This window comes from Melopsittacus undulatus, chromosome 1 (assembly GCF_012275295.1).
Source record: "Melopsittacus undulatus isolate bMelUnd1 chromosome 1, bMelUnd1.mat.Z, whole genome shotgun sequence".
Taxonomy (NCBI): Eukaryota; Metazoa; Chordata; class Aves; order Psittaciformes; family Psittaculidae; genus Melopsittacus; species Melopsittacus undulatus.
This window is the reverse complement of record NC_047527.1, coordinates 76,570,889-76,587,220: the sequence shown is the minus strand read 5'-3', so window position 1 is coordinate 76,587,220 and position 16,332 is coordinate 76,570,889. Positions and strand designations below refer to the sequence as shown.

General features: G+C 38.8%; 1 protein-coding gene across 1 annotated transcript in view; it reads right to left on the bottom strand.

The window, feature by feature from the left end:
• Nucleotides 1-352: 352 nt before the first annotated feature.
• BASP1 (brain abundant membrane attached signal protein 1) overlaps nt 353-16,332 on the bottom strand; it is a 49,452-nt gene continuing 33,472 nt past the window's right edge. Inside the window, exon 2 of the mRNA XM_034061639.1 lies at nt 353-1,972. Within this exon, the coding sequence (XP_033917530.1) occupies nt 1,232-1,963 (732 nt within the window). The 5' untranslated portion in view covers nt 1,964-1,972 and the 3' untranslated portion in view covers nt 353-1,231. The remainder of the gene's footprint in view (nt 1,973-16,332) is intronic.

The following is a 16,332-nucleotide window of genomic DNA, read 5'->3' as shown; positions in this document are numbered from 1 at the left end:
TCTTACTCCCAGTTAAAATTCAGTCAGCATGCCCTTTGGAATCACAGGAGATCACTTTTTACACATGTTAAGGTAGGCAAAATCTACTTTGCCTAGGATGAAACATATATAAGATGTGCTGCTCATTCACAACTTCTTCTAACCTCACCTGTGAATGCTTGTGGGTGTTGAAGTAGCAGTTTATGGTAGTATGTTCCTAGGATCTTGAGACTGATGATTCTTTCTTTGCCTCTACTTCACTAAAAATTGGAGAGTGAACAGCCCCAGGTTTAACACTTCTTCTCTGAGCTTAAGAATCTCATTCATCTAGCTCCCAAGGGTAAAAGTGAAGATTTAATCAGTCTTTACACTTTTATATTTTTTAAATTATTTAACTTTTATTACTGTTGCACCATTTATACAATTACATATAATTTCAATGCATCCATTGTACATTTTGTTTTTTCATTTGTTTTCCAATGAGTGTGTGTTGGTGTCTGTGACACAGAATGGAAGAGAAACTGGAACTGCAATGAACGCAGACTTTTTCATTTCCACTGACCAATAAACAGAACTACAGGTGCACCCAACCACGGACATGCATTAACTCGTCATGAGAAATCTAGGTAGGCTAAGTAGGATGAGAATGTTTTTTACTCCCAAAAAATATTTGGAGAGGAAGAATTGGAGGATTGGCATTGAGAAATATGTGGACAGCTAAGTGGGTTTTGTCTGAAAGTTGGCATTCATCCACTGCATAAAAAAAATATCAAAATAAGAAAGGCTGTAAATAAAAAAAACACAGAAAATACTGCTTTCATAAAGATCTGATTGCCTTGGCACAAACCTAGTGGGCAGAATCAAACGCATCACTCCCAAACCCCATTACAGAACAAAAAGAAGATTTTGATACATTGGTGGAATGCATTTACAGCAGTTCAGATACAAAAGATGTGCTGTACTTTCAGACATCCATTTATTCTACTTTTATTTTTTTAAATCCAGGACTTGTGTCAAGTTGGCAGAAAGTATATTAGATATTTCCCCACAAAAATACTATTTGGATTCTCCCCCCTCCCTCCCTCCCAACTTGATGGGACATCCTTTGCATTTTTCTTTTGTTTTTTTTTTCTCCTTTTCTTTCTGGGCAATACATATTTGTTATTTCAGATCTGAAACGAGTTAGTATAGCTGAAAAAATAAAAAAAAGACACAGGTTGTTTTAAGTGGTTGTTTCAACAGGCTGTCCAATTTATTCTTGCACTGCTATGGTTTGATCCGAATTAGTCGCTGGAACTTCAGAAGGTTTCGCTTCCTCTGGTGGGGCTGCAGGGTCCGAGGCTTTAGCAGTGGAACTAGGTGCTGCTGTTGCCGCGGTCTCCTTGGAAGAAGGCGCAGCCTCGCTGCTGCTAGGTTTTGAGTCTGAAGCTGGGGCCACTTCGCTTTTAGTTTCTTGGGTTGCAGGTGTTGCGGGAGCCTCAGTCTTTTTGGCTTCCCCTTCCTCTTTGCTCTTGTCATCTGCTTTACTGGGAGCTGTGGCTTCTGAAGGCTGGGAAGCTTTTGCATCATTGCTAGGCTCAGAAGTTTTGGGTGCTTCGCTACTGGCAGCAGGAGCAGAGGCTGCAGTCGGCTCCTCTTGCTTGGTTGCCTGTTCGTTGTTCTTCTGTGGCTCTACTTTCGCATCAACAACAGCCTCTGACTTCTCTGGTTCTGGTTTCTGGGTTTCTTCCTGGGTCACTGGTTTCTCCTTCTCCCCTTCTTTTTCTTCTGTCTTATTGGCAGTGACCTGAGTATCTTTTTCGCCCTTTTCCTCCTTGTTGTTCTCCTTCACTTCTGTTGTCTCTGTAGTTTGCTGTGCATCTGCAGCCTCCTTTGGAGTCTCCTCTTCTTCAGTTGCTGCTCCTTCAGCCTTCTTGTCTTTGTCTTTAGCTTTTTCATCATTGACACTGTACCCCTTCTTCTTCTTGCTCAGTTTGCCTCCCATGTTGGAGCTCTGTAACAGAAAAGAGAAGAGGTGGTTACTGAATGCCCAGTATTTATTACCAAGAGAATCAAAATCAGATCAACTGAGGTGCAATATTAAAACGGATGCTGGCTTCTGAAAAAGAGACCATATCAGGTTTGGTCAGACATTATCAGTTTATGTCCCTCTCAGCCCTGCAGCATTTCAGCCAGCAAACTCCCTTCTGCTACATCCCCCTATGTACATTCCTTCCCTGAACCCCCTTAGCCCTGATTACCTTTCAGGGAGGGAGGTAGAGAGGGAGTAACAAGATGATGGAGGACTGAGAAATGGATATAAGGTCTGGAAGAAGGGAAAAAGAGGTATTTATATTCAGGTTGGGCACAAATAAATTTGACTGATCGTTCTTGGCATTTGTTTCTGGTTAACACAAAGTCCACTATCACTCTAGCAAGGGCTATGAACAAGTTTTTTATGAAGATCTGGGAAAATCAAAGCAAGCCTAGAGTCAGTGAGATGCAGAAGACTGCATCTATTCACTCCACTCTCACTGCCTGTTACCCACACAGCCAGCTCCCACTGCATATACAGCCTATGTGCAGGGCCAATAGTACCTGGAGGCCAGGAACATGTATCTTCCATACCACCCTCCAGCAGCCCCAAAAGCAGAAGCAGCTCCCAGCAGGGACGTCTCTATGCACAGACTCCCATGCAGCCCCTTGCCACCCACAGCTCCCATGGGGATCTCTCACCAGGAGCCCCACTTTCCTGCACACATCAGTGCCCCACAACCCTCCCCAGCAGGACAGGAAACACGGAGCATGAAACACAGCAAGGCTGAGACCACTGCATAAGACAACAGAAGCAAATACGGGCACTGCTGACTGCAAACTTAGATGTGGCATGTGACAGGACACAATAAAAAACTGTGGGGGGGGAGAGACAAGAGGGATGTATGCTTTGTAGCTTCTGGTCACTGTTTTCAAGCATGACAAGCAATCAGGTACACTGTTCAGATGCTTAAAAGAAGTTGAGCATGTGTATAACCATATCAGTATTTATATACCCTTCATGTGGGAGTTTTAACTAAGAAGGTAAAAAATCTTTCACAGTACTTCAAAGCAAATTTCGTCTATTAAAACAGGAGACACAGACACACTGTGTCGTTAACGAACAGGAAAACCTCTATGGCTAAAGAATTATACTGCTGGTATTAAAACAAATACTCATAGTCACTAAAGCCTAAGGAAAAAAAAAAGATCATAGTTTTATACTGTCTGAAAATAGGAGAAGATTAAAGTCCTGTCAAAGAAATGTTTAATTTAAGAGCTTCTCCAGGGGAGAGGAATCATTCTGATTTTCTGGTTTGCAAAAGCAGATAGATACATAGGCCCTGTATTTTTCAAACACTTGACAAAATTGTGGCTACAAACCGGTACAAATTCATAAGAGCACTCATAGGAGACTGACTATTAAACAATTTTAAGTATCATTAAGAACCAGCTGCTTCTCAGTAGATTTTCTGCTAACACAGATACAAGGCCAAGCAAGACACAGGCCAACAGCAGACTTCCACATGTCTTGGGCAAAACCGTGATATTAGTCAGCAGAGACTTTTCTGATTTCAGCTTTCAAAAACAATAGCAATTTGCAAATACTGCTGAAGGGTTAGCACACAGTCCTGCAAAATGGCAGTGTAATGTTACTGGAACACTACTTTGCCGTCTGGAATTTTATGGCAAACAGCAATAAAAGGATTAACTTCCACAGAGCCGCAGCTGAGCAATCTAATCTTTACCTTCATGGCAGAGATACCAGCTTTTTAGGTATTTAGGGCAGGCTATAGACATTAGTTTATTATCTGAGAAATTTACAGGCTTCTTCATGCTCCATAAATATTGCTCCACCTTATTGTTTATGTACAGTTACAACCAAATACTTTGAAAAGGCTTTTGCAAGTCAGCGGGATCACAGATTTGTACTGAAGTAATGTGTGTATCACAGTTTCCAATCCTTAGTTAAGCCTGTATTTGTTTCCCAGCAAAGCCCAGGTACTGTGAGCATAATTGTATTTGCTGTGTGTTTTGTATTTTTCCAGGCTTTGCTATTTCATGGATAGTAGTAACTCACCACAATTTATATTTTCTTCCACAAAAAGCTTTTAACCTCAGGTAGAGCTACAGAATGCTTATGGCAAAAGGACCTTTAATAAGCAGAGAAGCATGCATATGAGAAATGTGCTCCCAAACTATGAAAAGAGACATGCGCTGTCTTTGCTTGGACGTATACTGTGAAATCACTGTGTCTCAATTTGCCTCACAGCCAGCTGGCTCAAGATACTGAAGCAGAAGATGGAAGAGGCTCGACTATCATTATGACCTGTTAGTAAATATTTGCAGTTACAAATGGACTGCCACCTTTCATCATAGTTTCAACTACTTTATAGTAGAATAGATTCGCTCTTTGTGACCCTGCATCTCACATCTCCCTATTTCAAAGACACCTAAATCGTCATCATAATAGTGATGGCAGGTTATCATGCAAAAGCACAGATATCATCATGGTCATCGCCCAGCACTGCAGGTAGCAATGCTACAATGCTCCTTTCACCTTATGTTTGAATTACAAAATACTCCTCTTTGTCTCCCTGGCCTCCCGATAACGTATCTGGGCTCCTCCATCACAATCTCCAGAAATAGCCCCCACATGCTCCACTGCCCCAAAGAGATGCTGATCTGGTCCCTGTCCCACCTCAGCTGTGCCTGAAGCACAGCTCTGAACCATTAGTGCATGGAGTCTCAGGGTGCGGCAGACACACAGCAGACCTTAAAAAGTATTTAAAAATTACAACCAGCTCTACCTGGAAGAAAAGTGTCATGTAGATCAAGCCACTCAGACAATTCCATCCATGTTATGAATGACAGATCCAGGAAAAAAAAAGAATTGCCTACAGATATTTACCATACGGGCTAAAACTCAGTATGGCTTTAGTTATTTTCACTACAATTGACATGCAGTGATTTTGAACTAGCTCTAGCAGGCTACCAGCTGAGTGCAAAGTACTTTGTAGCAAGCATGTCCAAAAGGAAGATTCTTTAAAATATTGTTGCTGAGCACCACTCCTGTAAAATGGCACAGCACTTAATGTTCTTTTTCTTTACTGGATAAAGAATGATCAACAGCAAGACTGCCTAGAAGCAGATTTCATATGAGAAGTTGCAATCTATCAGCTATTTTCAGGGAACCTTGATGAACCATTTGGCAGACCAGTGCTTCAGAAGAGCAGGGTTAAATACAACACTTCTCAGCATGCTCAGTATTCTTTGACTATACTGCTCTTCTCATGGAAGAAGAAACAGATCCAGAGACCGCTGAGGTAGACTTCTTCAACACAAGCAAGGATTTCTCCAGTTTCAAAGTGCTGCTGTTCATTGTGCTCATTAAGAACTGAAGAGTTTACACATATGTCTTTCTTATTATGTAAAAGAAATAATCTGACTATATTTGCATTACAAAGTATCATGTCTACAGGTGACCTAGAGCACATTAAAGACTTAGAAAATTCAATATTCATGATAACCAGGATTTTGAGAGATAACTGTGTCAAAAAAATGAGTTAATGTCCATAATATCATAATACAGCAGAAAGAACTCACAGAACATTTCAGATTTTACACCTGAAGACTAAGCTGATCTCATGAACATGAGTCCCTGGAACACAGGCAGCACAAGTTTGTACAGCTTGGGAAAAGAAATATTGTTTTGAAGTTTTATATTTCAAATTATGCTTTGATATTTAAATAGTCTATAGAATTAGACTCTTACTATCTCTCTTTTGTCTTTCCAAGTAGATTTCTTACATGCTTATATATTTCTGAAAGTTTCATTTAGCATACACTTTCACATTCCATGAAAGGGTATGGCTTTTACAAGAACGGACTGCCTATCACCCTCATTCTCAGTACAGAGTATAGCAGGAAAGCACAAAACCATGAATATCACATGTATAATACCGTAGTCTGATTGACAAAGCTAAGCTTCCAAAGCTCCTGTTCAGCTCCATGTGAAGTGTGGGGAGCTCAGCCCACCTCCAGAAAAACCAGTTCAGGAAGACAATAGGTATCTTCTGAAATCCCACTGCCTTCAGCGCAATGTAGGCATGTGTGGTGGGTCAGGCCAAAGTAGCCCTTGCACAAGCCTGTTCCCAGGCATGAGTTATCTCACGTTGCCTGCAGACAAGTGTTGTAAAATGCACAAACCTCCCGGGGCAGGGTTTCAACACTCCAAATCAAAGGAAATACCAATCCCAGAAACTGCCCCACCCCCAGCTGCTCAAAATAAATAAAAAGATCTTGAAGAAACCATTGTATCTCTGAAACCCACTGATTCATCCTACACCTCCGTTTAAAAACAAACAAATGAAAAAACAACCCCCCCAAAAAAAAACCAAGCACATTTTTACAATGGGAAATATATAGGAACTGAAGGCAACAAAGAATTTACAGACACAGTTTCTAAAAGATTTTCTGAAACTTTTATGAAAGAAAAAGTTAACTTACTAGTTCTCAAAATATGCAGTACAATTTCATGCTTCCTGTTACACACATACATACACTCAGAGACACTATCTCACCAGCCCAAGTCAATCAGTTTACCAGATGAGTGTTAGAAGATGTCTGTAGCATACCCCTAGAATGAATTAGACTCACTAGCCTTGTATTTTAGCAACAAAGCCATGTTTTTCTCTTTCTAAGTTATCCTTACGCATCTTCCTTTTCCTCTGATGTTACAAGGAATTAGCAGAACAGAAATGGTAGATGTCACTCAGGTTCAAGTCTTCGTCTCTTTTTCTCTTTCTCTCTTCTCTTTTCCCTTTCTCTTTCTTTTTCACTTTAGCTTTCCCTTTCCTTTTTCTGTATCTTACTCTTTTTAAAGGAAAAAAAAAAAAGAAAGAAAAACTAGGAAATTTAATTTTTATATTATTTTAAAAATCCTAGGGACACATAGACCACACAAAAATGGAAAGGATTATGTGCTTTTTTAATATGGGAAATCTGTCATTAACATATTTGAATTATGACAGTTGCTAATACATGCCAATTATGACAGTTATAACAATCTGAGCACACTGCAGGCAGATATAAAATTGTGCCTAGCTATTTAAGAACTTTTGCATGAGTAACTGCTTCATTTGAGAAGCATAAATAATAATAATAAAGCACGTTCTCCACAAAGTTAATAATCACATGACAATTATTTTGAGAGCAAATTAAAAAGTTGTACCTGAGATATTACTAATATTCATGTGAAATACTTGAGTTCTGACATGTATTAATTCAACAATTAGGAGACTATTTTTCCAAGAACAGAACAAGAACAAAGACCGGCAGTTTCATTACTGGCAAAGGTTTTGCTGAAACTATCAATCATTTAATAGCAACCTGAAGCCACAATGATTTCACACATATAATTCATCTTTGCACTCTAGGTAGAAAAAAACTAACTAGCTGAGCAAAATTCCTAAGTAAAAATACAATTTGTCCATTATTTGATCAAAGATTGATGAAGATTTTGAAGGTTACACTGAAAGCAACTTTCAAAGACTTTGGACATGCATCCTCCTGACTTGGATTACTGTACAACTGAAGAACCTGGAGACATATAGTGACTGAAGATCCACTGCCTATCCTGATTCTGGTCAGATGCCAGCACTACTTTAGCTGTAGGAGAGTCTGAAAAATCAAACACACCAAGGTACTGCCTTGTGCAGTCTCTGTGTGTGTCACCCTGTATTGAAACCACTTTAAGTAAAGCTGCAGAGCCACTCTGTAGGACTGTGCTCTTGAACATAACATACCTCATTTCTTTAAGCTGATACACCATTAGCTTCTCCTGCTACATCTGCAAGCCAACTTGCAGCAAACACGAGCAGAACTTGGACCAGTCTTGCCTTCTTGATTCAGCAAGCAACATGGAAGAAATGTTCTGCTGTGTGCAAACTCCCCACTCACCCCAGGCAAAGATGTGCTTTGTAGGCCGAGATAATATCTTTTATTAGACCAGCTAACATGGATAGAAATAACATCACACCTATTCTCTTTTAGACAATTGTCTACACAACCGATCTATCTTTGTTTTAACGTTATGTGATACTTTTCTATTTCTGGTTTCAAATCAGAATTGCACTGTTTTGCCGCAAGTGTTTTTTTTTTCCAACACAACATTTCCCAGCAGCATAAATAAAACTTCCAGTGCCTCCAGTTTCATCCCTGGCAGCTCCTCCAAGGCTGTTTTACATTGTAACAGAAACTCAAGCCATATGAAAAACAGAGCAACACAGAACCAGCATAAAATGCGTTGTTTTCATGATGCCATGTATGTGTTGCTCAGCCTTGAGTTCTGACACAAGCTCTGACTGCTTAAACTAAAAATGCTATCCTGTTCAGTCTATCAGCCTTCCTACAGACTGGAGATCCCGTTAATGTTCAAAGCATACCTCCTATATCCAGATTAGCTGCATATGTTCTTGTTGTTGAATAATAAAGGCATCTTGCAGACATGATCGTGCAGGTACACACATGCAGCCAGAAGTCAGTCTGCCCCAGACTGAGATCTTAATCGCACTATTGTTAGGCACACGGTTGGAAGGGGAAACTCTGCTGTAAACACCTGTTTTGCAGAGACTGAGATCAACTTTTCAAGAACACCTCTTGCAGAAACAGTTTGCAGGCTTTAAAATAACCTGAAAGACTAAGCCAAAAATGTAAGCATGTGCCTCCTCCTTATTCTAAGTTGCCACATCACTTTGAGGTTTGTTCATGACTCTCCAGGAAGCAGTTTAATAAATATTTTACATTAGCTAAAGTTTTTTAACCTGTATCCTAGAATAAAGTTCCTAAATAGGAAATTGAGCACATTTCAGAGGTGGTTATTGCCCACATCTTTCAAACTGTTCAGGTCCTAGGAACTTGCCCAACCGAGGGAGAGGCAAGATTCCACACATATTATTCCAATTATGGCCAACCACTTTTTGCTTCTCTTAAATACCTAAGACACCACCATCATGCCTAATTACAAAAACACACAAAGTGATAAAAGGCCAGATAATGGGATGACTTCCTTCTAACTCACATTTGGTTGAATTTTGTCCCTCCAGTGCTATCTTTATCATGGATCTCAAAACCACAAATATGCTTGGCTTGCAGACATCTGAACTGGTTTGGGTCCCTTCAAAAGAGACACTCCAAAAATGTGACAGTCAGATGCTAGTTAGCAATGAAAACATTAGCCTTCTCCCCACGACAATGCTAGAGGAGTAGGAAGACCTCATTCCTGGAGGGATTGCTCTCTGAGAAAGGGAATTTTTTAAAGCCTAACACCTATACCTTGTATTTCCCTAGTCTCAACCTGAACAAAGAACATACAGTACAAAGAACATGAAGAAATTTTTAATTCATACTTTCTATACCACAAAAGAAATTACTGTACAATCTTTTTTTAATGTGTATTCTTCAATAGCAAAGCTTTCAGTTACTGTTTGCATAAATAACTTACCTGCCATTTCCTTAACAAGAACGTGGAGAGCCACGTTCACTTTTTGAAAAAGGCCTTAGGGTATTTAACTAGGTAACTGTCACTGGAGATAGTTATTTATGGGCATCTACATTTATATTATATTGGTTTAACATTCCACACTTTAAAACCCCTGTATTACTTTAATGCCCATTTCACTGGTCAGAGTAGTTTTAATCAACTTTGGGACAGTCCTTAGAATATAAGTTACAGTGTGCTATAAGAAATGGATGCATTAACTTTGAAATCTTGGAACTAACAGTTTTATTTTGAAAATGGATTCTCCAAGTGACAGCTAAATTCTTTGTTTGTTTTTTTTTTTCCTCATCTCTGGAGTGCTCGTGGTGCTGCTCACTGGAAAAAGCACTAGGCATACACCCTGGCAGTAAGAAAACATCCTATCGCTAGGAACAGAACTTTTGACAGTTCAAGCCTATGATAGATCATGGCAATCCTTAGACTATGTATCTTCCTTCTGGTTGCATGACACCCTCCCTACAGGCAATAAGACCATGTTTATAAATGTGAACAAAAATCCAATTATCTTTTTTTTCTATTTTAAACACAACCCACATGGACTGCAGCACACCATTTCGGACTGCAGCACACCATTTCTGACTGCAGCATGTGACTCCCTCCACAATTACACCACAGCAAAGAGTACAACAGGGAAGCAAGACCAGCCGCCACCCACCTAAAGCAGCACTCACCACTGTGATGCTTGCTATGGTGTTTCTGAGAACATTGCAAACACTTCCTTTCAAAATATACAGTATCTATTTTATTCAGCCAAACAAAAAATTAGCAATTTAAGTATTTGTTGTTGACTTCTTCATTTCATTACTTCTTCCATTACCATTCCATTAAGATATAAGATATAGTTAACACCTCCTCCATGTGCTTTTATCTGTTCTAGCTCTACATTAAGCTGCAGCAGTGGCTTTTCTCTATTTTTCTTCCAAAGGAAATGATCGCACATCCAGTTAGTGCTCCAGGAGGTACTGCAGCTTCACGTTTTGACATTAGAAGAGGTTGGCTGATTTTAAGAAAACACCCACAGTTCTCTTCTCCCAAATCCCCATCATAGAACATGCAGCTGCTTCAGTTACTGGTGACATGCCCACCTTCCTGATAACCTGTGCCCTGAACACCACAATAGCATCCCTCAGAAATTAAGGTATATGCAAGAGCACAGAATTATACCAATTTCATGGTCCAGCTAATGAAAGTTAAATTATTAACTGGAAAGTTATTCTGAAAATACCTGCAAATTTAACATTGCATTAGAAAGCTAAGTACACTTACATCTTTAGGACAGTATTACACATCATACCTCTGGTGGAATTTAAACTCCTGCAAGCACCAAACACAAAACCCACTTACTACCTCAGCAGCACTAAGAGGGTATTTTACACTGACTTCCTGAAGAGCTGCTGAATTTCTCCTTGAAGTAATAACTTTTGACTTTTAGTCTTGTGTACAGAGTTTCATTTTAAACTAAAAATTCCATACTGAAGTCAATGTATACAAGTCAAGTCATGTTTTGCGTAACATCAAAACTACCTCCAATTAAACCTGCAAGACTTTGGGCTGAATTACAAATATTTTTCATGTTGCTAAGAAAAAACTCCTCCTCGTGACTACAGTATCAGTGTCAGAACCTTATCAGCTCTCAGCTTCTCAGAGCTCTGTTGTAATAATGTCCTGTAGTAAAGACGTGCTTGAGATAAATGAGATAAATGTAAGCATGAAAGCTCAGCATCTTGGAAAACTTTTTACATTCCTGTTCTTGGACACTCATTTGTGCATATACATTTTCTACCAGGCTGTAGCTTGGTCTATATTATTAAGTTTGTCACTTTGGTCATTCTCACTTCCTGGTTCTCGCACAAGCACAATATGTGGGGTTTTTGAAACAGCATATGTAACACAAAAGAAAATCTCATGTTCCAGACTTTCTTTCTTTATCTTGTTTAATATGCATGTTCGTACCAGATATTTACTTTTTTCCCTTTCCCCCCTTCATTTTTCAAACAAGCAGTACCTTCAAATGACCAGACTTACCAGTTACTTTAGTCACTGGGGAGGATTATCAAAATAGCATAGAATCAGTACACAACAATCACTGGCAAGTAAAAAACATTAAGCAGCTGATTTTTATTTGTGTCTTACAAATATCTCCATCTTCTTCACCACTACCCTTTTACACTCCTCTAATGGCTGTTCAAAATGCCAAGTTGTCTTAAGCAATCTCTAATTCTGACTGGCAATATTCTCCAAAACTTGAGGAATAAGAGCTGTATTTCTTGATCCAGATGAAGAACTATACATATGCTGTCATGTGGAGTCTATTATGCTGCTTCAGTGCCACATTTTGGTAATAAATTAACACATATTCAGAGTGTACCATAGATGATTGAAAGGAAAGAGGCAGAATTTGGTTTTTGGTTTCAGTGTTGCAATCTGACAGAGGGGGCTGCAGAATAAAACTGATCTCTATTAGAGAGTTTTGTCTTGTATCCCAACAGGACAATGGTTTGCTTTGAGAAATCAACTTTGAAAATATAGTGTTTCTAAAAATCCCAAAGTAAGAGCTCTGCCAGGCAATAAACACATGTCGTGTTAAGATGTTAGATATGTCACCTTGGATTCAAGACTACCAGATCTAGATTGCCTAACTCTCATTCTGACAGGTTCACTGACTCACTTCCTCCTTCGTTTACGTGGTTTTGGTTCGGGTTATATTGGATTGGCTGACCAGCTCTGCTAGAGGGAAGGTTACATATAACTGGAGGCTAACAAGTCCATTTGTCAAGAAGCGAGCAGCTAGTGCAATCCATGAATTACATTGGGATTTATGTTCAAACCAGGAAAGGCAGAAATCTGATTTAATAATTACTCAGACAGAACCATTCCAAGCTAGCAGCTACCCAAAAAGAAGAAATAATAATACAGCAGGAATGAAATGAAAGCTAGAAATCAGGAAAGGTCATCAGGTGCCTATCTTCTTTCAATAAAATATCTTGTTTCTCTTTTCCATTTAAGTATCAGTAGGAAATCTGTCCATCTTAGAGCTATCAAATTTAAACTCATCAAATGAAAGCAAAAGAAAAATAACTTTGCAGGGATATCTGCACTGACTTGCATTTTGTGTCAGTGAATGCAGTTAATGCTTAATATGGCCAGAATTCAATTTCTGCAGTTCAGAATGCATATCAGTTTCCTCTAGATTATATTACCCTTGATGTAGACTAGCGTTCCATCACAGCTGTATGTATGCCAATTTGCAATTTTGGTCAACTCAGACCATACTACAGAAAAGAGCTTACTTTCCAAGGTCCACATGCTGTATGGAAAGCTATTTATAGAGAATTCTTAGAATTACTCCTTCAGTTTAAAGAGCTTTCAGCCCATGGCTATTTGAAAAAATATTTATTCTAATCAAGGAAGGCAGGCAGACACCAAAGTATAACTGAGCTTTTTCAGGATTAAAATAAGAGAAGCCTATCAAAGCAATGGAGACTTGAGAAATACGGAAAATTGGTTTTCATTTTTCAAGACAGATCCACAAACAAAAATACCGCTAGGAAGGTTCTGTTAGACCTTTCAGCATTAATAGGCTTCATTAGACCATGTTTCAAACCAGCACTGGCATGCCATTTTGCTGTCCCCCACATTAGCACATACGTGGAACCCATCCATGACCCAGAATGTCCACTTTTTAGAAGAAAGAGGATATCAATTCATTTTAAAGCTGTTAACAGAACACAGCTGCCGCGACTCCCACCAGTAACTGGCTTTTCCTGAGTTTTTTGGTAATTTATTCCCTATTTGTTTGGGAATTTTTTACTTTTCACTGACAAGTCAGCTGGTAGGACTGGGGCCCTGCATTCCTCTATGAGATCTCATCAAGGAATGGGAACTGAATGAGTGCCTCAGCTCTGTCTCCCAGGGTTTGGTACTTCATTTGCTTGGGGGGTGGGGAGAGGGAGCTGTGCTTCATGAACTTTAAAATGCTGGCTGTCACAAGCCAAGAGGCTCTGCAGAAATCATGTACACAGTTCTGCTCACTGCAGTCTTCTGGGTAATCCACCCACATGTACAAGTCAAGCACTAAATTCACACATCTCAAATGGGGGCCAGGTCTAAATATGATTCAAGTGCACAAAAGTCTCATATCCATATTTGGAAATATTACTTTCCGTGGTCTCATATTATTTCAGAAATTATTAAGGTGAGCCGGTATCAATGAATTTTTCTCAAGAAACACATAACTATTTTAAGGGTATTTGTAACCCCAAATCTTCATTTAAGTCTCTTACCTACCACAATCTCTTACTCTCTTGTATTTCTTCAGTTTTAAACACAGATAACTGGTAAGCCATGCCATAGTTAAGCTTATTCTGTGATGTAGACATAAAACAGAATAAAAAACTTTTTTCCATAAATGGCCAATTTCACTACCAATTTCAGCTCAGCAACTCTTCACTATAAAAGGGCAAGTCTTCTATTTAAGTATTTATTAGTTTTTGCAAAAGAATGATTAAGACGAGGTTTCTTTTCAAAGTCTATTCTGTGTGAATATATGGGGTTACAAAGAGGGGTCCTTTCATGATAGCTGCCAGAGACTGCAAACTTCTCTCATATCACACACTTCTGACAGAATCTGACATAACCTACTTCATTCAAACACAGAAATCAAATATAGAAGAAATTATTCTCTTTATTCAGGACAAAATAGATAAGTACTGCGAAACTACCATCGCACCTTTACATTTTGTCATACCCTGCTATTCACACGTAGCTTCATGTGTGAAGCCTGTCGCAACTCTGCATCTTTCTGTGAATCTGAAGAACCAACCTCATATCCCTAAAATCACATGATTGCTGGGAGCAGGAGTTATCTTCTCCATGTGAAACTGCCACCCTAGAGCAGTGAAATGATATTCGCCTAGTTTTAATTTTCTGGTATATTTTACAGACCATGGTAAAAATAACAGATGAGACTTTCCCTCCCAACACCCAAATACAGACAAATATTATTACAATAAAAATGTAATGCAGTAAAAAATCATGAGCCTATCTCTTGTTCCCTGTTTTTTTTTCAGGGGTTCACAGCAATCTGGGAAGATGTGAGAACCCAAAATCTACTCAATCTCTTCCAGCTGGTGTTGTTTTAAAAACCAAGTTCATTTCATATGAGTTCTCAAATTTCTGTTAGAGAACGCTGGTTTTCTGCATATTGGCACTGTACTGAATTACTGTCTCTGAAGCTTAACATTGTATCACACATACTAGAATAGCATAATGAGCAAGTCACTCATCTAGATTTTATAGTACTGTGCTAATTTTGTAATGCAGAACTGTAAAGCATCTCCTAACATTTTCAGGTATTGCTGAAAGCTCCTCCTGGAATCAAGCTCCTTTGCATTTATGCCTCTAGGCTGAGAACATCTGTATATGGACATGATGATTTATAGTTTCAAATATGCACAGTTCACTCAGTTTCGGTTCACTTGGTAATAAGGATATTTTCTCAAGCTAAGAAAGCTCAGGTGTATCCAGCTGGATGAAGATGAAGCTACTGCTTGGCATCCATCTTAGTGCTTTATTCTTACATCTTACAGATATACGAAAACAAATTAATTTTGCTTAAACAGAACACTGTGAATTCTTGAAAAACTACAGAAAACCCATTTTAACCTGCTTTCTTTAGGGTTTCAGGTGTTGGATTGACACATTGTGGTCAATGCTATGTTTATTCTATGTTTATTAACTAGATGCATGCATTTCTTTGTTAAAGACACCCCTTTCAGAAGAAATTACTCAAATTTGAACAGATGCAAGAGGAAGCTCTAAACTGGTTCACTAACTTTCCAAGACCTTTTTAAAGACTTTTAAAGACTACAACTACTGAGTTATATTTGTCACATACTGCAGAAGCTGCCTTTTCTACCTACAGATCTGAGCTGTGGCAAACTATATTATTCCAGTCAGAGAAATTCATGGCAATTACAAAAGCCTCCCTTTAATGTGCAGCAAAGTATCAACTAGACGTAGTAATGCAGTATTGCTGGAGACGATGCTTAATAGAGCATGTTACGAAAGGATCATCGTCAAGGAATGGCAAGAATTAGGGATCTGAAGGGTGACAAGTTTAGGTAGATTCCACTGAGCAGCAGCATTTTCACAGTCTACTCAAACTAGCCTCTATTCTGGAATTCCAAAAGAATATTAAGTAAATTAAGATCAGCAGTACAAATGTAGCCAGAGAAATAGCACCAGGGGACTGAAGAATGGCCACATAAGTCTCAGTTCTTAGTATCTCCACCAAGCGCCAAGTGGCTACAAAGGACTGAGCTGTGGGCTTGAAGTCACAGACTGAATTTGTAAACCTCTAACTTTGTACCCATTGACTTTGATGCAACTTTTTAATATGTTTTTATGTTATTGTTTTTTTTCATTACAGGTAGATGAAGAGCACACACATGTTGCTGCAGAGACTTTTACTTCCATGCATGTTCCATCATGGCAATTGTGTAAACACAAGGCTTGTAAAAATTTTGCATCAGTGTCAGTTGAGAAGATTCACGACCTATTTTTGTAGTCATCGGTTGGATATGTTTACCTTAAAAGCAAATAAAGTTTGGGAATGAATTTAAAAAATAAGCATAATTCCCATGTAAAGAATTCAAATAGCTATTACAAAGGAAGAAAAAAGACTAAGAGGATTTAAAAAAAATAAAAATAAAAATAAAACTACTTTCATTATCGCATTTGTCAAAAGCCAGTCAGGAAAAATGTTATACCTGCCAAAT